Source organism: Taudactylus pleione, unplaced genomic scaffold, assembly GCF_031769625.1.
Source record: "Taudactylus pleione unplaced genomic scaffold, aTauple2 ptg000114l, whole genome shotgun sequence".
In the NCBI taxonomy this organism is placed as follows: Eukaryota; Metazoa; Chordata; class Amphibia; order Anura; family Myobatrachidae; genus Taudactylus; species Taudactylus pleione.
In genome coordinates, this window is record NW_028284516.1 from 18,416,123 (window position 1) to 18,443,654 (window position 27,532).

The window sequence follows — 27,532 nt, forward strand, 5'->3', positions numbered from 1 at the left end:
ACTCATGTTTTTGAACACTGCATTTTTCCTGCCAAAGAAACATAGATGTCTGATGAGCCAACATATAGCAGTCGATAGGAAAGTCCCTGAGAAAACATGGCATTCAGAAGCACAAGGGTGATGCCAGTCTTGGAAGAGACAATGTATTTGAAATATAAATCTAGACCAACAAATCATCAAACCTTTTAAAGAGGACAGAGGGAAAACTTGCCCTTAGGAACCAGTCAGCTCCTAGCTATCATTTATAGAGTCTACTTGATAAATGAAAAACTATATCCTGATTGGTTGTTACGGGGAACTTGTCATCTCTAGAAGGTTTGGTACATATCGCCCTTGTTAGAGATTTAGGGGCATATGTATCAAAGCTTGATGTGAGATACAATTGTGAGATATATATCACCAACCAATCAGCTTCTAAGTTACATTTTGCAGGCTTTAAGAAATGATAATTTGGAGCCAATTGGTTGGTGATATATACTTCACAATTTTATCTCACATCAAGCTTTGATACATATGCCCCTTAGTGTATCAGGCATAGCATAGATGTTGCTAGAGATGTGTGGTGGATCTTTCGTTGAACTACTGACTGGCAGAATATTTTGAGAGTCAAAGTATAACAGCAATTGCAGAAACACAGACTGCTTGTCTGAACTACTGTTTGTTACTTCACTTCAGCAGGCTAACTGTCCTTGTTTTCCATTTGGTTACGTGTCCAAGATGGTTACGACTGTCTCTGTTGTTTTATCGGTGCCATTAAAATGTGGTACGATAAATATAGATACTAATTTTACTGAGTAATAATTACAACACACACTGGGTTTTCGCCTGTAATTACTGCACTGTTTGCGGAGAGTTTGTTAGAAGTCTGCAATAGGCTGTTTGTACTTCACTGTAGATTATTTAGTCAAGCTACAATTAGTGCTCTGTAAATTAATCTGGAGGACGTGGCAAAAGCATTCCTGTTTTGTTATTTTATTGATCACCTTTTATGCCTTTGAAAACAGAAATTCCTGAATGACATCATGCCCAGTAGGAATAATTAAAGCTATCTGATGAGGGAATTTAGAAGTTGAAAGGGATGATTGTAATTGATCCTGATTCAATCCTATTACAGCTTTTTATAGTTTAAGCTCCAGAGAAGGAAAACTCCTGGTTGAGGCTTTATTTTACGGATGCCATTGTGCATATGCTTCGCTTTATGGTCTCCAGGTTTCTCTTTTCATTTGTTTTTCTCCCCTTTTCTCTGTAGTAAATAATGAGCTGCCGCCTGAAATTCGGCTTGCCAGTGGTCAGCTAATGGGTGATGACCTGTCCCTCCTTACCGCAGGAGAGCTGTCACCTTATATCAGTGACCCGGGGTTGAAGCTTTTCCAGTGTGCCGTTTGCAACAAGTTCACCTCTGACAGTCTGGAGACCCTGAATGTGCATGTGAGCTGTGAACGGTCTCTCCCTGAAGAGGAATGGAGAGCTGTAATCGGAGACATCTACCAGTGCAAGCTGTGTAACTACAACACTCAGCTGAAGGCTAACTTCCAGCTGCACTGCAAAACTGATAAACATATGCAAAAATATCAACTGGTGGCTCATATCAAAGAAGGGGGCAAGAGCAATGAGTGGAGGCTGAAGTGCATCGCTATTGGCAACCCAGTGCATCTAAAGTGCAACGCTTGTGATTACTACACCAACAGCGTGGATAAATTACGCTTACATAACACCAATCACAGGCACGAGGCGGCCTTGCAGCTGTACAAGGTAAGAGAATATCATGTGTCTTTGTGTTTGATCTGTTTTAAGAGTGTGACATATAGCTTAGCTGTATCTCCCAATATGCATATTTTTTAATAAAACTACAAAAACATATATGCATAGAATTACAATGAAGGTTTCTATCATATATGTGTAAATGTAGTGCCATTGGCACTCTAGGGCTCATGCTGAGATAGGTGGACACCAATTTGCTTAGCGTAAAACATGCAAATTTGTATTGCTCATGCCCACAAATAAAAGCAAACTGCTACATTGGTATACAGAGCTGACACTTATGCTTGGAGGGGGGAGGGGGAGAAGGGGAGCACAAACCCAGAGCTTGTCTGTGCGATTACGACTAGAGAGAACAGCAAATATACCTGCCTGTAGCTGTATCAGCTGCGTGTGTCTGAGGGGAGGTGCAAATACTGACTTATAAGGCTGTCGGTCACCAGCGTTTGCTATCTGCTTGTGATTGGCTGATTGCGTGTTTACCTGTGAATCTGATAGGTGCTTTTTTTTTATTTAATGAAATTGAACCTTATAGCGGATTGTTTTTTCCCTATCAACGCAAATTAAAAAAACAAGCTTGGATGGGTGCAAATGTACTCCTGGCGCATATGCAATGGATGCAGTGCTGGATGTATCTTTTAGTTACATAGGACTCAGCATTTGGGTGTTAATACGCCATTATTTTTTGCTTTTTAGAGCAGACTTTTTGGACACATACTCAGCATGAGCCCCAAAGTGCTTACTATTGCTTTCATCACTAATTTGGGGTACTTCTTTACAATTATTCATTTTCTCTTGTTTTTCTGTTACAGATTACATTAAACAATAGGATGTGTTTTTATGGTCTGCTGTATGTGCTTGTTGACTTGTTTTTTGTTTGTTGCACTGTACTTAGATCACTATTTTTTGTGCATGGTTTACGGTATATAGCGAGTCTCAAAAGGCTGTTTGGTATCTTTAAGCATCCTTATCATGGGAATGAGATGTTTTATAATATTATATTATATATACATATATTCTACAAAAAATTAGACAGTGCACACATGTAGTTCTGTCCTGGGAATCCTGTTATAGCTTATTTATATTTTGTGTATAATACTGACTATTTAATAAACACACAGGCGGTTGTAGTTTTGCTTGCACCAATCATTACTGCACCAATAGAAGTTGTGTTAGTAATATCGGTGGGAGTTCAGCAGCTACAGAATACTTTGCCTAAAGTACTGTACAACAAGCCCACCCATCTCCGCTAAGTAACTCTGCACTGCTGAAATGATTTGCTGTCAGTATTGCTGCTGGCGGCTGCTTAACGCGAATTGTTCACCAGCAACTACACATCCCATGTACAATCAATAATCTATAATATTCATCATGCACCTCTGAAGCTGCAGTTGCTGTAGCACCATGAGACGAGCACCGAGTCCAGCATGGTCCGACAAACATGCAGTCAATTGTCGAGTGTTAGTTACAGCTTAAACCAGGCTACCTTTCCGTTTTCTTTGGTTAACATATTTTTGCATGTAGCGTAAATCAAGCCACACGTGGATGTTTGTGATACAAGTGTTCAATTAAATAACAATTTAGAGATGTGCTAACACAAAGACAAGTGCATTAGGTGAGAATCAATAATTATGGCCTTGTCTGCTACGAATTTTCACATGCATATATAAAAATGCTGCTGTGGATGAGCAAGAGTTAATTCGCAGAGATCTACAGTATATTACAGTAAATGCAGGCACAGAGTGTTGCTACTACATTACTTGTCCATGTTGTGCTTTTCGTGGTATGTTCCAGCATCCAATAGGTTACAGGGTTCTTTAACCAGCTAGTGCGGCTTCCTCAGTTTACAGGCCTGTAATCTGAGATGTGTAGGGGGGAGGGAGTTAAAAAAATATTTAAGTTATTTTAACTTATACCCTTTACCTAAATGTCACATTTGATTAAGCTGCCACATAACTAATAGTTCATCATGTATAGGTGGAGTTGCCTTTTAACCATTTCTTGTCACCAAACTGTAGGTACAACATACATGTGTAACATATACACCTATATTTCCTTATATACTGTATATGATGCTTTTGTGGTGCATTAGCAGATGCACACAATACTGTATGTAGGTATAATCAAGCTAGTTAGCTACAGTATGTTTTATGCAGTGTGGATGAAATGTCCATACAACACAGATGTATAGATACAGGGGCATATTAACGCCCGAGGGAGCCCTTGTGCAGCAGCACCCCCTCCTCTGAGCAGCATCAGATCTTACCTTTTGTGCTGGGCGGCAAGCAGGTCCCTCCTCCTCCGCGGCATCATCTTCCCAGTGATATTCGGGAAGACGGCACATGATCACCAGAGAGCAAAGTCACTGGCACACTGCCAAAGTCTTTGCTTTCACTGTGCGGTGCCATCTTCCTGCAGATTTCACTGGGAAGATGACGCCAGAGAGGAGGAGAGACCGGCTTGCCGGCACAAGGTAAATATAACGTGGCTGCACGGTGTGCTGTGCGGGACCCCCTGGACCCAGGGACCCGTCTGCATTGCACACCCTGCACCCATTTTAAATATGCCTATGAGTGGACTTCCAAAACAATCAATAATGCTGGCTACACACTATACGATACGTCGTCCGATCCGGCGGATCGGACTGACATATCGGGCACATCAGCTAGTGTGTACCCGCTATGTCGCTGACGATGTGCGCAACTGTTTGGTCATCAAAGATTTCCTCCGACGGAGGATGTCGTTAGCGAGGGCCAATGTGCTGAATGCAGAATGCCCCCTCTCCATTGCTCCATTGCTGCCCGATGCCGGCTCTCCCGCAGGGTCCCGTTGCTGCAGATGTCGGGCTGGGTACACATCGTCTAGTGTGTTCCTCGCCTAACACAAAAGTCCTGAACTATAACCCTCATCATTAGCCAGACAGATGCTAATACTTCTGTATGCAAGTCCTGCCAATGAAAATGTGAAAATCTAAGTCTCCGTAAGGCCTATGAATCTATTAGTTGTGTATGGGAGCAGACCGTCTGCTAAAAAATAGAGAAAAGAATCCACAATCATCTGTAAACTAAAACCCATTTTAGGTGAAATAATAACTTGTTATTTTTGTGTGTTTGGAAGTTGTGCATTCTGTGCAGGAAAAAATGTGTCCAATTAAGACTACTGCAGGAATGTGATTTTGCAGCTCAATAAAATATCTGTTTTTATTGGAAATAAAGTCAATGCATTAACCATATTCTGCATTCCAGAAAGTATTTGTAGTCATGCAGATCCAGACAGAAACTTAACCCCTTCGTAGCCAGGCGCTCTTGAAGCAGCTCTAAACAGCTTTGCAAATGATCTTGCAGGCTAGCTCCTAATGATATAAAATACAAACCAATCTGATTAGATTTATGACAAACAGTACAGTGTTTAGCTGGCTGGCTGGTTGGTGAATTAGATTGGATTGACCAAATTGCTAAACAAAACTCTAACCATGAGCAATCAGCGTATAGGGCTGCTAGACAGACAAGATATATTGTAGCTGTAGATAAAGTCATAGTGGATTTAATGCATGGATTGATTGATTTTATTACATTTTTTAATTTTTTTTTATTTGCTTTTTTTATTTATCATTATTTTTTTAGATTTGCTCAGATACATAGACCTTGAAGGAAATTGATCAGCAGAATTATTTTACATTGCTACCTCTTACCTTGTAGTGTGTTTTTGTGCGGGTGCTGCCAGCTCAGTCGTAGTTGATAATCCAAACCAGACAGAACAATTAAGTGCGGGGAGCATAATGGGTTAAATAGGTGGAAGGTGAAAGGTCGACTGAAAAGCATCATCTGCCCAGATGCTTAACATTAAACTGATCTTTTTTAATAAAAAAATCTGTTTCACAGATGGTGTTTTAATGCCTTTGGCAGTATCGGGGCAGCTTTAACATTAGACGTATGCTAGTAAAAATTATTTCTGTATTAGACCAGAACAACACCTATTGCTTTTATGTTCAGAGGTAGAAGGCATGTGGATAAGATTTTCTGGCATGGAACCCGGGAGCCCAGAAGCCCAGAGCTGATGGTATTTCCATATGGACTTAAATACCTGAATACCCAGTGTCTGTTAGCAATGATGATAGAAAAAGCAAACAAAGGCCATATACACATTTTACCCTTTCTGCTCACTTTTAACACATATTTACAGTAAACTTAAGGTTTGTTCTTAGGAATCCTGTAGCTTGGTGTCCACGGATAGTTCTATTGGTGCAGCGCTATGCGGCAACCAGTACCTCGCCACATCTGTTTTGGATACGATGTAAGACATATGCGCTAGCTCACGTTACTATGTAGCAAATAAAAGGAAATTGGCTTATGATATGTATTTTAACATCCTGTTCTCCGAGCTAATAACATTTCTAGAAGCTGCCATAAGACATGTCTGTAAACTTGCCCTATCCAGGAATGTTAACACAGCCGTGTTCTCAGTCACAAAGAACTAATAATTTAGCTGCATCTCACCTCTGTATTTATATATTTTCATTTTATTGTCATCTTTAGGGCTAAGTTTCCTAAAACTTCCAAAAAAAAAAAAAAAGAAAAAAGAAAATTGGAGGTGTGTCTCATAGCAGCCAATCAGATTCTGGCTACCATTTTCTAGATTACACAAATACATGATAGATAAAAGTTGATTGGTTTCTGTGGGCTACACCTTCACTACTCCTTAAAGAAATGCCCACCTTGGGACAACCACCTCTCATTGTCATGATCGTTACCAGTGTTTCACATTAATCTGGGTCCTCCCCTTTTGAACAACATCATCACCTTATAATGGCCACCACACAGTGCCGATATTAAGAGGGTGGAGCTACATATTTAAAGTTAAAGTGGAATCTATCCAATAAGGCGCTGAGTTCAATCTTGTGCAGTTTGTATCTCCTGGCCATCCCCGGCCTTCAGCAGCAAAATATTTACTCCATTGGGCCTGAGCGGTACCTACTATAAGGTAATAGTACCAGCTATAAGGCAGAGACTACCTCTGGGAGTTACTACTTAATTATATAGTAACTTTTTCATAATAAACTTCTATTGGCAAAACTAAGCAAAGCAATTTTATTACACATTTCATAGACCCTATTGCCATTCTAGCAGGGAAACGTGTTATAACAATGTTGGTATGCAATTTATATTGGATCATGTGTCCACCAAAGGAATTCTGACTGTGCCCTGCGTCCACATGACATTCACGATGAGGTATAAGTTTAAGACCCCTTTATGTGATCATGTCCCTTATACAGTGTGTGTATGCTTCATCTTCATTTTCAGACATTACCTTGCCTTTAAATCCTATAGAATAAAGAAAAACGCATTATATTCTGCAAGTGAAAGCTTAAATCAATTAAGAAAAAAAAAGCCTCATGAAATATATATTACATATGCTGTATCATTATTGTTCTCAGCCACCAATTAGTTTGGGATGTTCACACTGAAGAAATATTATCGCACACATTAGGCAATAGAGCAAACAGTGCAATACAAGCAAGAGATGTTCCAGAGGATTGATTGATGGTGTAATCTTGGGTCACTTAAGGCCAGCAATTTTCATGGTCAGTTTACAAGCTTGTATTTGATGCAAGATATTGAAATTCCATGGAGCATGTGTTCTTCAGATGAGGGCAAGTCACCCCCTATATTTACAGCAGCTGTGTGCATTCGGAATTATATTATTATAGTTGTTATTATTAGTGTGATTATATCTACAATCCTATTGGGTAGTCAGTGATGTAAAACAACAGTGTATCTTGTGTATAAATTAAATAGTGTTTATTTTCATGTTTTTCTCTAGAAATTCTCATTGAATCACCAATTGGTCTGGAGGGATTTCCATATAGTATACAGTATTTCTGTATTATTTAGCAATGTTAGTAGACAGGGTAATGATGATTGTACTACTGAGATAACATTCATATTATTCATGGAAAGCAAAATATTTCTGTTACTCTGTGGCCAAATACTCAGGAAACTTGTATGAGGTATAACACACAAGGGTTTATTTACTAAGCTTTGTTAGGAGATAAAGTGAATGGTAATAACTAAGGTACCAGCCAATCAGCTCCTAACTGCCATTTTTCAAACAAAGCCTGTAACAATGCAGTTAGGAGCTGATTGGCCGGTACCTTATCACCGTACACTTTGGGGTCTATTTACTAAGCAGTTTTAGGAGACAGAGTGAAAAGTGGTAAGAAAGTGATATGGTGCCAGCCAATCAGCTCCCAACTGTCAACTCACAGGCTGTGTTTGGAAAATGACAGTTGGGAGCTGATTGGCTGGTACCTTATCACTTTTCCCTCTGTCTCCTAACACTGCTTAGTAAAGAGACCCCTTTATCTTTTAAAGAGCTTAGTAAATAGACCCCACAATGATTTTTGAAGAATACATTGCTCAAGAAAATACCATAAATTCAACTCTAAGTTCTAAGCAAAACACACATCACAGACCACTCCCTGTGATGGGTGGCCACACCCATTTTCACATGCACTGCAAATGCCGTGACTTATTATTACTCCCAGTCCATCCCTGACTCCTGCACTCAGTGCATGAAAATATATGTGTATATTTGCCAGTCGGCATAGATGAGATACCTCTATCCGAAAGCACCTCTTCATCATTGTCATCATCAATGTGAACTTACATCAGCTTATACAAGGAGCAGCTAATACACTTGGAAACAGGCGTATTTACGCTTATGTCCCGGTCTGCAATTCCCGCAGATCCATCGACATGCCCTCACTGGACTGAGTGCAGTTCAGTTTTAGTAACGCCTGTATGCATGAATACCTACCTCCTGGGACAGCTCTTCCGATAAAAGCTGTCCCTTGCAAATAGAGGACATCCAGGTTTATGTACTGGGAGTCCTATTGCAGATGCGTGGTCACTGGCCTGCACATGTGCAATCGTCAGTGGCTGGAGAGAAGAAGCCCATAGGCTTCTATAGGCAACACCATCTATAGATGATGTTGTCTATCGTGCAGATGCTATGGAAAGTTTCCTTTCTAGAGTTTGCTGCATACGGCCACATCGCATCCCCATTGAATTGTATGGGACCTGTTGTTCCCCTTCCCCTGGGACCACAGTAGATATCCACCGTGGACAGTTTTTAATACATGTGGTGTTCCATATGTATTGTGGTAAACCTCAGTAAACGGCAACTACATCTTGCCCTCAGGCCACAAAATGGCTGCCTCCTCTCTTTGTAAGGAGATGGCTACATTTTAAGTACAAGACTCGCTGTTGCTATGAAAAAAACGGGACAAGTAGTGTTAGATAACAAAAGTGCTGTATTATATTCATTTACATTATTTGCGCTATGGCTGACAGCACAAACTTTACAGATAAAAATCTAGAATGATATTAAAAGTAAAAAAAAATAGAAGTATATGGATCAGCACTCCTGTCTTTGCAATATGCCGTCCTGCATGTGATGATAGGTTGATTACTTTGGAATTAATGCAGACTTCTAGCTTATTCCAGGGAGACTCTGCCAACATTATAATTTAAAATAAAAAATATTCCAGATATGTATGGTTGCAATTATTGACCTGTCATTGTCCCAGCATGATGGTAAAAAGAGGTCAGGAAATTGTGCAGGGCTCATTTGCATAAAAATCATTGTGAGAATGGAAATTGGAATAGGTCTGAACAGCTAAGGAGACACGGCGTGTTTTGCCTAATGGCATTCAAATAATTTATTTAGATGGAAAAGAAAATTATTTGGAGAGATAAACAAAAATGTTATTTTTGCTTTTCTGAGACATATGACCTTATATAGACAGCAAACCTTTCAAAAGAGACATTGACACCAACTAAAATATAAAAGTTCTATTCATTTACATCATAGCCAGGACAAATATTGCTACCAGAGGCAATTTACAGATGGTGCCAGCTAAATGTTGCGGTTGGATGACTGTTTCCACTAGTGACAATCGTGTCAAGCCACATTGCCCTCCAATGGAGGTATATGCGTGGTAGGCAGCAGGTGCAGGAATTCTGGCCACTCTAGGTGCCCCTCCTTGGTCGTTGCCCTGGGAGTGTGGCAGTTGGCTGTGACATCCTAGCTAACCACCACACTTCCATCCCATGACTAACATGGCTGCTGCTCTTTCATGTAAACATCCGGAGTTCAGTGTGGGCGGCACCATTAAAGACAATAGGGGGGGAGATGCATCAAATCTTTGAGAGAAATAAAGTGGAGAAGTTTCTCATAGCAACCAATCAGCTTCTGTAATTTTTTAGACTGTAAATGATAGCTCAAAGCTGATTGGTTGCTATGGGCAAATTCAGTGTCGTAACTAGGGGTGTGTGAGTGGTGACACCGCACAGAGCACATGGCCCTGGGGGCAGCACTGCCACTAACTCACGGCACCTGCAGGTGGCTTGCAGGGTGCCTAGAACAGTACCCTGCAGCCTCTAGCGCTACTGCTGAGCCATCCAGAGAGTCCAAGGGATGCTCCGTTTAGGCACCCTGCAGCCTGTGAAGCTGCCTGGAGCGTCCTTAGGATGTGCTGTACTTACCGGAGCCGGCGGCCCTATCCCCTAGGCATGACATCATGATGTCACGGTCTTAGGGAGTGGGGTTCGCACAGGGCACACTGCCGCCGTGTTATGGCACTGGAAATATTCTCCTCTTTATCTCTTTGAAAGGATTGATACATCTCCCCCTACAGTATGTCACACATTCAGTGCTTGAGGTGCCTACTACACCTTGGCGCCCTAAGTCACCAAGGGGTCTATGTACTAAGCAGTGTTAGGAGACAGAGTGAAAAGTGATAAGTCAGTGATAAGGTACCAGCCAATCAGCTCCCAACTGTTATTTTTCAAACACAACCTGTGAGAGGACAATTGGGAGCTGATTGGCTGGCACCTTATCACAGACTTATCACTTTTCTCTCTGTCTCATAACACTGCTTAGTAAATAGACCCCCAAGTGCTTGTGCCGGCTCTGGTAGACACAGCAAATATAACACAATCAGATGCTTTTATTCAATTACACAAGTGCTGGATTTGCGCATCTTGACTAAAAATAACCCTGTTTTTATTTGTCTGTTCATATAGTTATCGGTCTGTGACATTCTGTTCTATCCAGATCTGTCCGTCTAGCTACTATAGGCAAATAAAATAAGAAAGCAAAGAAGTAAAGCTACCAAAATATTAAACCTCACATGACCAAATGTTATTTTAGGGATAGGAAACCTTTAGTTTTAGGGTTAGTCCCCCTGCCATCTTGGGCAAAAATTGACCATGACATGTTTTATTTACGTGTGTGATAATACTGGAACCCTGATGAAAACATGCTGGGGTATTGGAAAAAAAAGTGTCAATCCTAATTTTATTTTTTATATAATTAACATAAACATTACAGCCATTCTCACGTTTTGCAGCAGTTGGCATATACAGCTGTAACAATGCTCGTGTGTTATGCAGCCTTTCTATAGCTATTAAATGATTGTAAGCATTGTAATTTAACAAAAGCCCGGCGTCTCTAAATGCTCCATATGCATTGCTTCCCAATTATTTGTTTTCATGATTAAGCTATAACTCCCTGCAATATACGGTTGATTTTAGAGCAAGGCTGTAAATTGTAGGTTGTTAGCCAAACCTTGGTGTTACAAGCATCATAAAAAGCAAACACGTCAATTACATCCACAGACATAACTCCAATTGGACAGATAAGATGCATGCAGCAAAATGATGCACAGCATGCCCAACCGTCACAGGATGCTGATGTTATGGAAATCACTTCTGGCTCACTGCTTGGGAGTTTGCATATCATCAGTCCCTGGCAGGGGTTGATGGGTATTACTGGGCAGTCTCCTTATACTGTATATATTTTTTGTTTTTAAAAAAAAAACACTTATTTTGCTAACAAAAGAAGATATTCTCATCTATGAGCTGTGACAAGACTACAGCATTTATTGTTGTTGTGATTGTGAGTGAGAATGATTCTAAATACAAGTATCCCTCTTGTTATCACATTGTCCATATATCAGATATATAATAGTTTTATTTTGTAAACTTCTGTGGATGGAAATTGAATACGAGCTGTTCTATGAATTGGGGGGCACATGTGTAGGAATATAAATATACATGTACTGTAGATTCGAGGATACCACAACACCCAGTGCCCCCCTTCATTGTCACTATTATTAATGTTAAGTAATATTGTGCAGTATACAGATGTGGCCACATGCACCTTTGCTCACATCAAGCTAAATAGCCCCATTTTGTGCGCCATGGACTTTGCACTCCAAGGGGTCTATTTACTAAGCTGTGTTAGGAGACAGAGTGAAAAGTGATAAGAAATTGAAAAGGTGCCAGCCAATCAGCTCCCAACTGTCATTTTTTCAAACACAGCCTGTGAGATGGCAGGTGGGAGCTGATTGGCTGGTACCTTATCACTTTTCACTCTGTCTCCTAACACTGCTTAGTAAATAGACCCCAAAGTGAACGGTGATAAGGTACCAGCCAATCAGCTCCTAACTGCCATTTTTCAAGCACATCCTGTGACATGGCAGTTAGGAGCTGATTGGCTGGTACCTTATCACCATTCACTTTATCTCCTAACACAGCTTAGTAAATAGACCCCCTAGTGTCCCGCCAGAGAATTTTTCTTAACATTTGCATCTTATTTGGAACACTAATGCGACTAAAGTACAATGCACGGGTACATTGAATACTGAGGCTGGCATTTCATGTAGCTTCTGTGTGCAACTCAGTCGCTAATCTGGGTAATAGACAAAAGACAGATCTCCGATACGAGCGAACGCTCCATGCCTGGCGCCAAATATCATTATAATTACAGTAATTATGCTTACTCTGCAATGTTATACCAGCTCCTTGGTGACAAAAGTACTAATGTAGTGTGCCAAGTACACTGAAAGCGACTTTGTGTGCGGCTATGATGTGAATAAGATGCAAAGTTCAGGAAAGAGTATGTATTGCTACCTGTGGCGGGGCACCTAAGTTGTGCCATGCATCTTACTCTATGTGCTGCAGATATGCTAGGTGAATGTATCTGGGGGGCCCATTGTCGGAAGTAAATAGCACTAGATCGAATTTCTTCTTTTTTTCTTGTATGAAAAAGGTCTTCAGACGCTTATTTTATTAATTTCTGAAATAATTTCACTGATTTCTTCCTGTTTCCTACAACTATAAGTTATAAGAATAAACAATTATACCAAAAAATAGGTGCTGGTCCTGCCTACTGTTTACCATCAGAGTAACTGAGTTGATCAAACCTGCGCCTACTGCTAAATGTGATCTTCACATACTAGTGATGCACAGGGGAACAGCTCATTTAACCGACATGGAAAACCTAAGACATAGCCAGCATATGATTCCTTACTGCAGAGGTTCCCAAACCCCGCCATTACAATCCACGTTTTAAGGATATTCATGCTTGAGCACAGGTGACTTTAATTAGTACCTCAGTCAATTTGATTTAACCACCTTGACTTAAGCATAGATATCCTTAAAACCTGGACTGTAATTGCAGAGTTTGGGAACTTCTGCCTTACTGGACCCGAATGATAGGGATGGTCTGAGAGTGAGTGCGTACGCTGTGCACATGCCCAGAAAAGCAGGCGCACATACTGAATATGCGCCTGTGCCCATTTTTGTGATTCTGCCACTTCTTCCTACTGGCGTCTGAAGAGGCGGGATGGGGGAAGGAGGGGGCATTTTATCCTAGGGCGAGTACAATATCGGTATGTTCACGCAATTGCAAATAGATCCCAATAGGGTTAACAGACACATAGATGCCTGAGAAAGCCGCGGGTATCAAGGGCTGATGATGGTCACCAGAACTAGTGAACAGTTTCTGATTGGCTGTTTGCGAGTGCTCCGCTGAAAGGTGCTGTTTTCTGATGATCAGGCATATTTGTTTCTGATTCATTAAAGATGTTTTATTGAAGCCTAATAACAAACCCAGATTACTCAAGAAATGGTTAAAATACGAGTGTGTGACGTATGTCCGGTATAAACCAGACGCATACACTACTGTTGCCGACTGGCACGCATCTTCAGATAGTTGCTACTTTGCCTATGGTCGCAATCATAGCTTTTTTAGTTAATGCAATTAGGGGGCGCAAATGCGGCCAACTCTGTCTCAGCCCCAATGCATTGTTAACCCTAATGACGATGAACATTTATACCACTTAGACTTCTAGTTGGAACTTTTGAGGGTTTTTTTATTATTATTATTATTTTTTTTTTATTATTAAAATCAATGTAAATGATCATGACCTGAAATTCTGACATAAACTGGAGCTTGGAAAGTGTTTATTTAAAGCTTGCTGTAGTCTCCTTACACATAGATACACTTAGGGGTATACAGTATATACTAAAGTGCAGGTTTTTAGAAGTAGAGATGTTGTCCATAGGGGATTGGTATGTAATACCCCTGGACGTATGTCCGGCGGTTCAAATCCCGACACCAGTGAAGATCCCGAAAACTCCAAAGGTAAGTATTAACTAACCTAACCCCCCTCCTAACCCTAACCATCTGTTAGGGGTGCCTAACCCTAACCTCCCTCCCTAGTGCCTAACGCTCCTCTAAGTGCCTAAACCTAACCCCCCCTTTCCCACAGCCTAAACCTAAGTCTCCTGGGGGGTGCCTAACCCTAACCCCCCCTTCCCCTAGCCTACACCTAACCCTCCCAGGGGGGTGCCTAGCCCTAAGTCCCTTTGGGAGCCCTAAAACCTAAACCTCCCCCCGCGCGGCTGTCTGCGCCCGGCTTACCTTTGTTCAGTATGCCGGGTGTCAAGCTCCTGGCATAGGTCTAATGACAGGCGTTGGAATTTCGACGCCTGTCATTAGTACCTTGCTGGGATTTGACAGTCGGGAAGCTGGCGGTCGGCATTTCAGCCGTTGGCTTTCCGACTGCATCCCGCCCATAGCAACCAATATCTTCTAGAAAGTAGACACCTTTCTTCTTTTGTTTTATTTTCCTCGATATCTTCTAGAAGGTGCTAAATAAATGTTAAGTAGAATGCTATGGGCAACATCTCCATTTCTAAAAACCCGCACTTTAGTAAATATACTATGTGTAAGGAGACTACAGCAAACTTTAAAGGAATACATATGATTGAAAAGATTAAAATGGAAGAAAGCTTTCCCTGTCCTACATCTGGTTTTACTTTACATGAAAATTAGTTTTCAAACAAACAAAAGACTGTAGACAACTGAACTTGAACTCAACAAACTCGTTCAATTGTGGCTTTCTTAAGTAAATCCTGGGTGCAGAAATTGTTTATAAACAGATGCTCTGGATGTGCCTGTGGGTACCAAGAAACTGGAAAGCAGGATAGAAACGGCAATTACATGGTTTATAAAGCAATGAGACTCTGGATACTGGAAGGATGAGTTATACTTGGTAGGTATACATTAAATCATATTGCTCACCATCAGTATTTGCCATTAAAGAGGAGTTATTTTTTCCCTCCTAGAGGCTTGTCAATCTATATTTATTAATGCAGATGAAACTGAAATGTGCTTTCCAACTACGCTGTTATCCAGAGCTAAGTGTGCACTTGCACAAAACACTGTAAATATCTCCATGAGAATCAAGACGAAGCAGAAAGGGGAGAGAGGGGGCCGGATGTGTATTTGTGCTAACATTAAATGGCTCACCTATGACCCCGGCCCCATACATGCCTACATTTGTGCATGTGATCACTGTGGGGCATAATGACATGAATTGTGGAATTAGATAAAGGGGGAGGGGCTAAAGTGCCGCAATTCTCTGAATGTCACAAGATGGCACCTCCCGTTCTACCCTTTAACTATTAAGGTAGAGTGGCCTACTCTCTCCGGAGTCGGCGGGGATGCCCCAAAATTCGTGTGCACCTCAGACGTTCCGTTAAAGTCGTCAAGTATGCCCAGCCTGTTATATCTGAGACATGTGCAGTGTCCAAAGCTGCCATCACAAGTTTTTCATATGCTGCATATTGTTATAGTAGAGACCTGGATTCCTTTATAAACTGGATTCCTTTATAAACTGGATTACCTTCTAAAGGCTGTTTGTTTTCACCTAAATTCCACTTCCCCAGTTAGCATAACCACGCCTGTTACCTTCGTGGTTTGGGACACTTCCCCCATGACCCAGTGGGACCTTTGTATCCCTAAGGGACTTCAATATTTTTTTTTTTTCATCCAGAGGATGCTGAGCATCATGGGAGATTTAGTTCACTAAACATGGGTGTATATAATAACTACAATGCAGTTATTCCCACACTGTTCTGCTTTAATACATGCCCTGCATAAAACCCACTACACCCACCCTATCATTTGCTTTTAAATACCAACCCTCAAATGATATCTGTGTTCCCCATCTACTTTTGTGTTAGTGCTCATCTTCTAGAGCGTGTACAGTACATCTGCAGGTGAAGCAGGGATTTCAGATGGGCAGGAATATAAAAGAAGCTGCCTCGCTTACTTCCGTATTGATTACAATATGAGGCAGACTACTGTACATAATTACTAGCCTACTTCTTGAATGCCTGGAAGATCTCATGTCATAATGCCCAATATTAATAACCAGATGTGATCTTCTTCACGCCCTCGGGTCAGGCTTGCTGACCAGGTCAGGCTCTTAGTCTGTGTGCATGGGCTGTGAAGACAATTTAAAATGACAGGTATGAAAAGAAGGGTAGGGTGTTAACCTCAGGACCACCGAACGGGCCTTCTCCCTGCTGGGAACAAAGACCAACAGGAGACGCTGCCTTTTTTTTCCCCATTCTCTTGGGATTTCAGCCAACCAAACAAAAGAAAGATGCATGACAAAAGGATTGCGAATCACAGCTGATATATAATTTAAGACAATCTGTTATGATCCAGCTAATATATATTTCGCTTTATATTTAAGCACAATTCAATTATAGGAATTCCGTTTGAACTGGTATTATTAATACATATTTTTTTGCGGTTGGTGCATTTTTTCCTCTAGTAATTGGATTACATTTATTATTACAGCCAAGCTCATCCGGTTCATGTGTTAACCCTTTCCAAGCTACAGCTTTAAAGGTCTGCAGAGAGGAAAAAAAATGATGGTCGTTACCTAATTAGACGTTTTCCTGTGGATTTTTCCCCTTATTTCTTCACTGTTAGAAATATTTTAGAAACAACATGCAGCGTTTTAATTTGTTACGATATAATATTAATAGGCATAAATTAAAATATGTATTAAAATTAGCTTGACATGCTCTCATAATCCTCTTTTAAATGTGTCCATACAGTCGTGTGTAAAATTAATAATTTGATGTATTCGTTTAAAATGTCTAGAGCAACGTCAACTGTAAATAGAGCTCTGCAGGTGTGTCTTCATTCTATACCTTCCAAAACACCCATCCATTACGTATACAGTATGTGCATACAGCAATAATGTTGTTTTATTGTTGCCTGCAAGCAACATTTATTTACTCTCCAGTACACCTTAAATAGTAATACTAGCTTTCCCTATCATCCTATCAGTAGGCCAGCCCACACAGTAACAGAAGGCAAATCCTATTACTTAGTACATAGAAAAACCATGTGTGGTTGCTGCATTACTGAAATGTAGTCATTAATGATAATTAATTAATCCTCAAAAACATGCAGTTTCTCACCCAAAAGTCTCAAATCCGTTGCTGCCATCACATTGCAGTTCAGGCTCATTGGCTTTTTGTTTCCCATAATGCATTTCTGTTTCAATAAATGTGTACATTAGAATAGTAAATTACGGACCCAATCTACATGTCACCTACTGTTTGTGGGCTGAACCAGCGTCCAGGCTGACCATTCCCCAATAACTACTGACATTGGTGATATGATGATAAGACAGACACACTCTGGGGGCATAAACACTATTTCAGTACCTATTAGACTTGTTTCTAAAGAGACTGCATATATCAGTTCATCATAAGAAAGATATATACGTATATACAGTTTATACAGTGACTTGAGCACTTTAAAGAGAATTGTCAATGGGAAAATTGATATTATGTTACATATATTCAATAACTGCATTATTTTATGGATTTAATAGTTTACCAGCGTTACAATTGTTATGTCACAGAGTATATTTTCTATCAGTGCAGGAATATTTCCAACGGAGCCTTTTGCTTCCTAATTGATTTTCCACGTTTGTTGTTTATTGAATAGATAAGTAGAGAGCTTGTGATATTTGATTACAAAGCAGGGCACCCATTTAACCTCCTGTTTCTGTGCTGGCCAGGATTTCAGGAGAGAGACAACGCACCACCTACCTTATGGCTCATACAGATCAGCCTTCCAGCACTAATCCCTAATACTATGAAATAGACCTTATAGGACACCGACTTTACTTTCTTTAAGATTATGCTCATGAATTTTCACTGGTCTGATTTTGATTCCTCCTTAGGCTAAACGATTCCAGGAATCTGGTGACAAGGTTACAGCGCGCAGCATGTTTTAACCCTTACTGTATCAAGCTGTTCACTCTTTGTCAGATATATGTAGTGATGGGGAATTTGTATAGAGTTTTATACTGGCAGTCAACCTGTTTGAACAAGTAGATTCAACAGATTGACTTCTGAAGATTTAATTAGTTATGCAGTCATACATATAACTGGGACAGAAGCTAATAGCTATAAATGGTTCTCAAGGTCTGTCCCCCTCCAAAAACAAAAACAAAATACAGGGGCGTTTCTAGAGAGGAGGGGGACCGTGTGCAGTCTCTGTCCGGTGGCTGGCAGCGGTGCGCGACCAGTGCCACACTTATAGACTCTGGGCACTATAATGTGCCCAGAGTCTATAGCGCATGCGCAGGTCACTGGGAAAATGGCTGCAGCGGCCATTTTTCCTGTACTGCGTATGCGCAAACGACGGGAAAATGGCCGCGGAGGCCATTTTCCAGATGTTTTTACAGCGCAGACACCGGTGCCGATGTAGGACTCCGTAGAGGTAAGTGTAATATTGGTGCAGGGTGTGTGGTGCAGGGCCCCCCTGGACCCAGGGGCCCGTGGGCACCGCACTCCCCGCACCCATTATAAACTCACCCCTGCCAAAACAATATTAGAATTTATGCAAGCTTCAGTGAGACTTACTGGCCACAACCAGTGCTATATCAGGGTAATACATAGGGTTATTTCAGGCAGGGCAGTCTGTACAGGTGGAATATCACCATTATTGGCCAGTGAGTGTGGTCATTGTCCAACCACACTTACAGGTCTCTATTTAGCTGTGTTTAACCAATGTGCATAGCAGAGATGTGCGCCCCGACCCCCGTATTTTGGTTTTGGATCCGGATTTATCTTCATGTTTTGGTTTTGGTTTTAGATGTGTATTTAAAAAAAAATGCAGGAAGATTCGAACTGGGACTCAGTTCGGCACGGTACCTCAAAGTGATTCCGAAATCGAACTCAGTTCTAGCTCTGATCGGCCTTAAAATTTGAAGAAGCCACTATTATTTGGGACAGAAGACTTGTTGGTAATCCTGTTTACGTGGTGGCTGTTTGAGTGACCTCTTATACAAGATTGCCTTTTCTTTTAAACTTTCCTTTCGCAAATGTAAACACATATGATGCTATCCCAATCTATTGCCCTTTTCTAAGCAAGACCCTTTATTTGATTAACCCTTATTTTTCCCATATCTGCATGACTTCAAAGCCACAATATTTGGCTCTTTAGTTACCATGGAGCTAGAAGTCCCAGAATTCCCTAATGGAATGGCACAATGGACTTGCAATTCTACAATGGATGAAAAACAGTTAGACTACAGGTAGAAAAGTATCATTGACCACATGACAAGTGTACCACATTGGGGGATTTGTTTGTCTGAACTTATGGTGGACTATGGTGTGGCTTGTTCTTCCATATGTTTTCAGATTTCATTTAAAAAAAAAATATCATGTTACTCTAAAGATATGCAGCAAAACAGAGCTCCTGTACTCCCTTATGTGGACTGTATTGATTTCAATGGTGAAACCACAGTGCCACTGCTCTAATGCAGTATGTGGTCTCGCTTCCCAGCATGCACAGTAAAGCCCCTTTTTTGTAGGCCAGAGCTATGGACTTGGAATAGTAAAACGAATTTTGCTACAAGACCTATCAATGCCATGTTCCACTCCTGATTAAATCCTTACTGGTATACCTAATATATCATCATTAACATTTGTATCTACTGTATGAATACAAATATACTGAATCCTATTGGTAAATTATAGTTTTGTGCTACATTCCCTATACACAACTTCTCAATGAGCTTATTCCCAATGTATTATTGTTCAAAAAGATTCTGTTTGTTACACTTAAACTGCTTAGTTTGCTTTTGCCAGTATCCAATAGACTCATTGAAAAGGACTAATTACTAAGGTCACAGAAACCATCTGTAATCCAGAACACCCCAAAGGCTTAATATTTGTACATTTATAAATCTTTCCAACAAAGGACTAGCTGGGATGATAGAAATCATATTCACATTTTTTTCCCTCTTTCTAATGTCCCCTTTCAAATCTTGCCAATGGCAAAACTCCTTTGAAAATAGGATCCATTAAAGGTAAACGTGAAAGGTAATTTAGTATAAATATATTATTTCAGAGAGCCCATTTCTTTTAATGGATGTTTTAATTTCTGTAAAATTGTAATACATCAGGCTGGACAAGAGGAAGCTTTTTCACTGCTTCTCAATTTGGCTTCTATGAAATCCACCATCCCTCAGTGCAAATCTAACTGTACATACCCCCTCACATATAGGCTGATTTGCTAAATTGTGTGATGTGTTTTGGTGCAGCCGCCAAGGTTCTTTTTAAGCTTTATTTCCACCATCCACAAATATTTATTGAAAAATACCTAGAAATCTCTCAATCTGGCACCTAGCCATTCACTCTTCCCGAATGACTTCTATATGGTCAAGTTGCAAGAATGTTTCTCCTTGACAAAAGCCTCATTTTTTTAACCTGATTGTGTCTATTTTCATCTTTGGTGGCAGATCTCACATTAGTGATGTAAACATATGGGCCCTCATTCAGACCCACTCGCTATTTGCGGTCGTTAATTCTAAAACAAGGGGTGGCTATTCAAATGATCCGTTCGCAAATTGCAGTCTGTTCACACCTCTAAGTCTGAACGAGCGAGCAAAACATACGCTCGTTTATTTGATAAAAACGCCCCCTGGCCGCACGCACCATACGTCATGTCCGCTATTTATTAGATTAATCGAGTACATCGTACAGCGTATGTACTGCTCGCTATTCTTGTGGTTGGTGTTTTCAACCGCTATTTTGCGAGCAGTTCTGAGTTAAAAAAAACCAAGTGACGTGGTCAATGACGCTGATGTATTAATTATGCACTCCCTTAAAACGCCAGTTTTGACCTTTAAGCACGCCTGCGTTCGGATCTCCACTCCCCGTTTTCAAGCACCTTCCCCTGTTACCACCCACATACGCCTCATTCTGTCACTCAAAAAAGCAGGCACTCGCTATATAGCGTACAAACGATTTTCGGCCACACTGACTGGTTCGCGCATGCGTACTAAAAACCGTACGCATGCGCAGATGTGCGAACATCGCTCGGAACGAGCGTACTGCCGCTAGCGAGCGGCTCTGAATGAGGGCCATGGTCCTGAATCATTTCCACTACAGAGAAGATATAATACAGAGATAAAAGACATGTAGCCTATCTATATCACATTGTGCAATTGTTGGAAATTGTGAGAAATTATAACAATGTGCTCTTGCAGTGAAGTATTGAGAATAGGTCGTGGGCACATACCACAGGGCATAACCATGCTCCGTATTTACTTTTCCAGAACTTCTGATGCACTATTCTGCCCTGCGCTAAAAACACTCCCAGAGAAGCAGTGCACGAGATAAGTGATGTTATTTTGTATCACAGAGTAATAGTTATTAATAACGGTGCATACACACACAACGATTTTGTCACCAATGATTTTATGAACTATTTTCTGTCAGATTATCTGTCAGATTTTTTAAAGTGTAATGAACGATTTTTTTTTAACTGCAAACGATTTTTGCATAGTAACTTAATGAAAATCGTTGAGTTGACAAGTCTGACTGAACTACAAACGTGAACGCGCACTCTTTGACTCAGAAAGTGATCGATTTTTTTCAAACGATTATCGTTAAACAATATCGTTTAATGATAATCGTTACAAAAAAATCCTTGTGTGTGTATGCACCTTAAGCATTCCACATGAGCCTGACTCTCTCATCCTGTCAATCCTTCCTGTTGCTTCCCTACAGTCTAAAGGAATTATCCACTTTAAAACAACATCCCACCCCATCACCAAAGAGGATAAACCCTTTACCTTACTAACATCATATGCAGGTACCACATTGCCACTCTTCTCATTTCAAAAGTGTCCCTCGCCTCATTCATATGTAAGTAAATGAGTAAATTTGCCAAATGCACCCTATCTCTACCAATACAAACTCATATAGGACCTGATTCTGAGTAGTACGTAACTCCAAAAGCGGATATATATTGTGATTTTTAGCAAACAGCGTATGTGCCGCATCATCCATACATACTCACCTTGAAGGAGGCTCCATGTGGACGTTGCTAATTTGTCTATGAAATGGGCACTTCTGGACTCAACTGGATGGTTACCTTACACATGCAGACAAGAGATCCAATTTGTGGGAGTGTTGTGGGCGGTTAGCCAGAGATCTGTGCTATTATGAGCGGTGCGTATGCTGCCAGGATGCCTGCTTCTAAAGCCTCTTTTGTTCCCAGCATGGGGTACCTGTAAATACTAATGATGACAGTTGCAGCTGTGGAATAGAGGCCAGTGCAACTATAAGCATGAAACTGTATGGATACTCGAACTGGAATAAGGTAGTGAATTTGGCTGCATTGGCTGTCTGCACTTGTGCCCATTTTGATGGACTTAAGCTGGGTACACACTAGACAATATGTTGGACGATTTGTCGTTTTGCGATTTAATCGGAATGACACATCGCCCAGTGGGTACCCACTATTGCATGATCCCGTGCGTCGCTCGTCGTATCTTCAGATCTGCCTGCAATGCAAGCCAATTTGAAGATCCAGCGGCTGACACCATGCTTCTGGATATGGCGGGGGAACAATGTATCGGGTGGTCATACACCAGATCGTGCAGTGTGTACGGACCACCCGATATATCGTGCTGTCACATCTGGCGTCACTGGGTACCCACATCGTCTGGTGTGTACCCGGCTTAAGAGTCATAACCATGAGCTGTACAGTATTACTAGTATGAACGGATACATTAAATACAGGAAACACTATTTATCTGTCATAATCTCCCTCACACCAATGACACCCCTTCCTCTCCCCCTCTCTCTCTCTTTTCTCTTCAGTGAACAGCACAAGGGTAGTTTTAAATTCCTTGTTCATGGAGTAAACAATTCAATTCTTTCCCAGACTCCCAAGCTCTTCGGGTAAAGCTGAATAATACTTGGGACATAAGCAGAAGATTTTACATGTCTGCTTCGCTTTGTCTGTGGTTTTGTCACACTACAAGCATTATGAAGAAAACGTCTGCCCTGTAATTCACTTTGCACTTATTTAATTTGTGTTTGCATGGTCAGAAGGGGACATTTGGTCTATCTGATACTCAAGGAAGCATGATATAAACCAGAATCTCTGCTTCAAACCACAATTAAAGCCTTTTATGCACATTTGAAACTTCTGCTTGGGACATGAAGAATTTATATAAACCGTGTAATGTTGTCCAAATACCAGAAAGATTTAAAAATAGCTTTATTTGAAAAAGGTGTGTGACGTTTAGGCTGCTTTCCCCCAGTATTAACCTTTCAGACATGTTGCTAATTTCAAAGCAGTTGAATATTCCAAAAAAAAATAACGTGTTGCTAGGGGAGTTTAGCATATAATCCTGATTACTTAAATAATTCCATTGCAAAATCATCTCCATCATACTAACTGTAGCCACTGGGCTCTTCGCTATGTTAATGAATAAGATTTGATAATAGACGCAGAGAGTGGTTGAGGTTTTAGGAATTCTTTATTGTTTCCAAAGAATCCAGCCTGGACTGACCAAGTCCAACTAAGCCCTGGATCTATTATCTACAGTAATTAACATTTTCTGAGTCATTATTGTATATTTTGTGACAACCTTGATGTGCAGCTTTGGAACATAAATGAACCAACATAAAAATGGAATGCCCTTCAATTATACTGTGACCTGTGAAAGTAACCGCAGGGGTTAAGGACAAACCATTGTGGAGACAAACTTTACAGATGAATTCATTCTCCAAAAACAAACTACACAGATTTTCTCTAAGAACAAAAGAAGCCAAATGAAGGTTGAGCAGGAGAGAGAAAGTAAATCCTGGTATGCAGACTAGCTTAACCTACACTTGTGCAACAATGTGCCACAAATGCGCTACCACTAGAAGATTGTAATATCCTACTTCCTAATGACTCAGAACATGAATATATGCACCAGAAATTAACTTAATCCTTATAGCAATGTTCAGACTTCTCTCAGTTGAATATAAAAGGTATCAGTTTACAATGTATCTAGGTAAAAGAAACACAATAAAAATAATAGTTGAATTTCTATTAAACACTGACAGGGTCCTCTGGGATAAACTGCTGGTCACACTGAAATCTTGAAACTAGTAGCTTATAATAACAGTGATTTTCTAGGAAATACCATTAATTCAATGGTATATGTAGAATTGTTAAAACAAAAAAAGTGCCCAGCTATATCCTTGCCTGTAGTGCAGCGAATCACGTCATGCATGGCGCGAGACGGACTCCCGCGATCGGAGATGCCAATTTATGTCTCCATAGGACTGAATGGAGATGCACTCCCGCGATCTGGGACGCACCATAGCGTATCGTGGCGCATAGAGTGATGCACGAGCATGTCTGTGGCGCGATCAGCCACAATGGACTTGGGCACATCTGTACTTGTAGCCTCTTATCATTTATTTTAGGGTACATTGTGCACCCAATTGCATATGCAGATGTGTCATACTTGCCTTCTTTTGAAAACTAATTTCAAGGAGAGTATAGTTGGTAATAGAATACACCATTGAGGGGTGTACCATGTCTAGCCCCACCTATGGGTGTATCTATTGCAACTCTGGGGTGTCTCTTGCAGTGTCATCATGCCCTGGGTCCCCATTTTCCTTATGCCCCCCCTCATAGAAGTGTCACCATCCAGAGCCCCCATTCTCCAGATGTCTCTGCCTCCCTCCTCCTCCAGCTCTTACTGATTTGCAGTGAGAGCTAAGCCCCGTCACCATCACATCCAGCCACCCGCGAGCTCTGTCAGGATTCCCAATGAGGCAGTGGAAATCCGGGGGTTTTGTTTAATTTTACATGGGCAGCGGTAGACTCTACAGTGAACCTGAAGTCTCCAACAAGATACCGGAGGGTAGGCAACTATGAGATGTGTATATGTTAGATAAATCTCTAAACAAATAGATTTAATCTCAGTGATCAACCACCTTATCTATTAATCTTCTCTGTAAAAAAATGCTCTGTGATGCAATAAAGATTTCCTTTGATTGGTATATTTGTTAGCAATTCATTTTTGCGACATCCGGTGGAGATATGTTGTTGGGCACATATTTCATGTGCCCAGAACTTTGCACAGCTCAAACGCAAGCAGATGGCTCTATAGAACAAATCGATAGATGTTTATCACAAAATTCTTATGACTATTCTTGATACAAATAATCACCTATTACTGTAGGTTAAAGACCTAAATATTACAATAGTCTTTGAATGCCTTACCTGAGTAATTTACACCCTACAGTTTGGTAATTACAAAGTATCCAGAGACATCTTAAACCCGATTTCCCTTGGAAGTTTAGAAAATGGTTCCTGGATACTTTGAAAAATCCCTTTTGGCTAGTTACTAACCTATCAAAAATCTGACTTACAGTATTTGTGTTAGATTTTTCAATGAATCGTGCGTTAAGTGTTGTAACTACTCTACTTGAAACATCTCTAATGGACAAAGGTTTATTGTGATTTATTGGATAATTTAGTTATTATTATTATTATTATTTGTTTATTTTTACTGTGAATACTAGAAACTTTTGTAGTGTTTGTGTAAATGTCGACAATATACCATCACCTTGTGTAATTAGTAGAGTATTTTTCTGACTATAAGACTTTTTATCCCTGTTTCAGTTCAAATGATCTGCAGCTTTTTGCTAGATCAATCTGCCAATGTTGTACTGTGCAATATACAAACACAATGTGTTTATCACTGGCTAAAGAGATATAGCATAACAATGCTGGAGCTTATGCTGTGGAAGTTTGCTGCTTTGAAAATACAGCTTTCGTTTCTTTAAACACAAGTTTAAAATCAATTGAACATACAAAGTGCCCTGAAATAATTATATTTTTAGCTGCTTAGATAATAGTCAATGCCAGTTAGTATATTGATTCTACTTACTATTATGTTGTCAGTCACTCACCCTTTCCTAGCAGGTCTGTATGCCAGCCATTTGCAGGTTTTAAACTGCCCTCTTTGCAGTGACATAATGCACTACAATTGCATTTCAGTTTATATATATTCTTTCATGTAAGAAGGAGCAATATGGATACATAGTTGCATTGGACAAATCTGAATAATTCCTTTGTTATTGAAAATGTAAGTCCTCACTTGATATGCCTGGCACTATATAACTTATAATGTAAATGTGTATTTTATGGACCCTTCTACAGTAGCTTTCTGCACATTTCTATTGCATCCTCTGCTCTTAGTATTGGTGCTTATTTTGAATTGTTCAGGAGTTTGCCAGAAAGGGACTACTGATAATAAAAATCAAACAATGTCTGTAAAGAGGTTGGGTACGGGATCCCAGGGCCAGAATCCTCACGTCGGCATACCAACAACCTGTTGCCTAAACCTAACTTCCCCTCCCCGAACCCTAACCTTCCCCCCTTAGTGCCTATACCTAATGTATATGTTAGATAAATCTCTAAACAAATAGATTTAATCTCAGTGATCAACTAGCTCCCCCTAGTGCCTAACCCTAACCCTCCCCCTAACCCCAGTACTTACCGTTGGGATGCCGGGGTGGGGCTTCTGACAGGTGTTGGGATTCCAGCTCCGGCATTCTAAGTGCCAGCATGCCGCCTGTCAGGATTTTGACCAGATCCCTCCCCTGTAAAGGAGGCGTTTAATGAAGGCCACACCTATTTGAATAGCCAAACTTTAATCCAATTGACACTGTCTTCACTATGCACATATTCAAAAACCATAGCCATCACAGGCACCATTACATGAATAACTACAGGGTTCTAACAGTAGTAAATCTCATGTGACCATTACACAGGACCTGGCACTATGGGGGTTAGTACTGTGCAAAGGGGACATTCCTTTTAAGCTAGACAATTTAACCATAGTGCCAGCGCTGGAGCAGGGCTCACTGCCACCCTATGCTAGCCCTGCACCTCGGACATGTCACGTGAGGGGGCAGGGCCACTAGCAGGAAAAAGTAGAGAGCTGTCTGGATGCTCCATGTGTCTCTACACACTACAGGGTGCGTGCCTGGTGCATCTTTTGGATGTTCTGAGCTGCACTGCAGCATCGCTACTGGACACATGGTGCCATTCCAGGCAAGCTGCTAGCCAGATGAAGTGGCCAGGGAGCCGTCCCAGAGGCCTGCGTGACATAACCACTAGCATGCCCCTCCCTACGGCCCTGTATAGTGCATAGGCCTGAGCATGTATTATTTAAATCAATAAACATAGAAAAACTGTCCTTTATTAGGAGACTGAAGGTGGACAGACCAAT

General features: G+C 40.8%; 1 protein-coding gene across 1 annotated transcript in view; it reads left to right on the forward strand.

Moving 5' to 3' along the window:
• The window catches only part of ZFHX4 (zinc finger homeobox 4), a 163,870-nt gene that overhangs the window by 29,887 nt on the left and 106,451 nt on the right, over positions 1 to 27,532 (forward strand). The window contains exon 3 of the mRNA XM_088471428.1: positions 1,250 to 1,752. Within this exon, the coding sequence (XP_088327554.1) occupies positions 1,250 to 1,752 (503 nt within the window). The remainder of the gene's footprint in view (positions 1 to 1,249; positions 1,753 to 27,532) is intronic.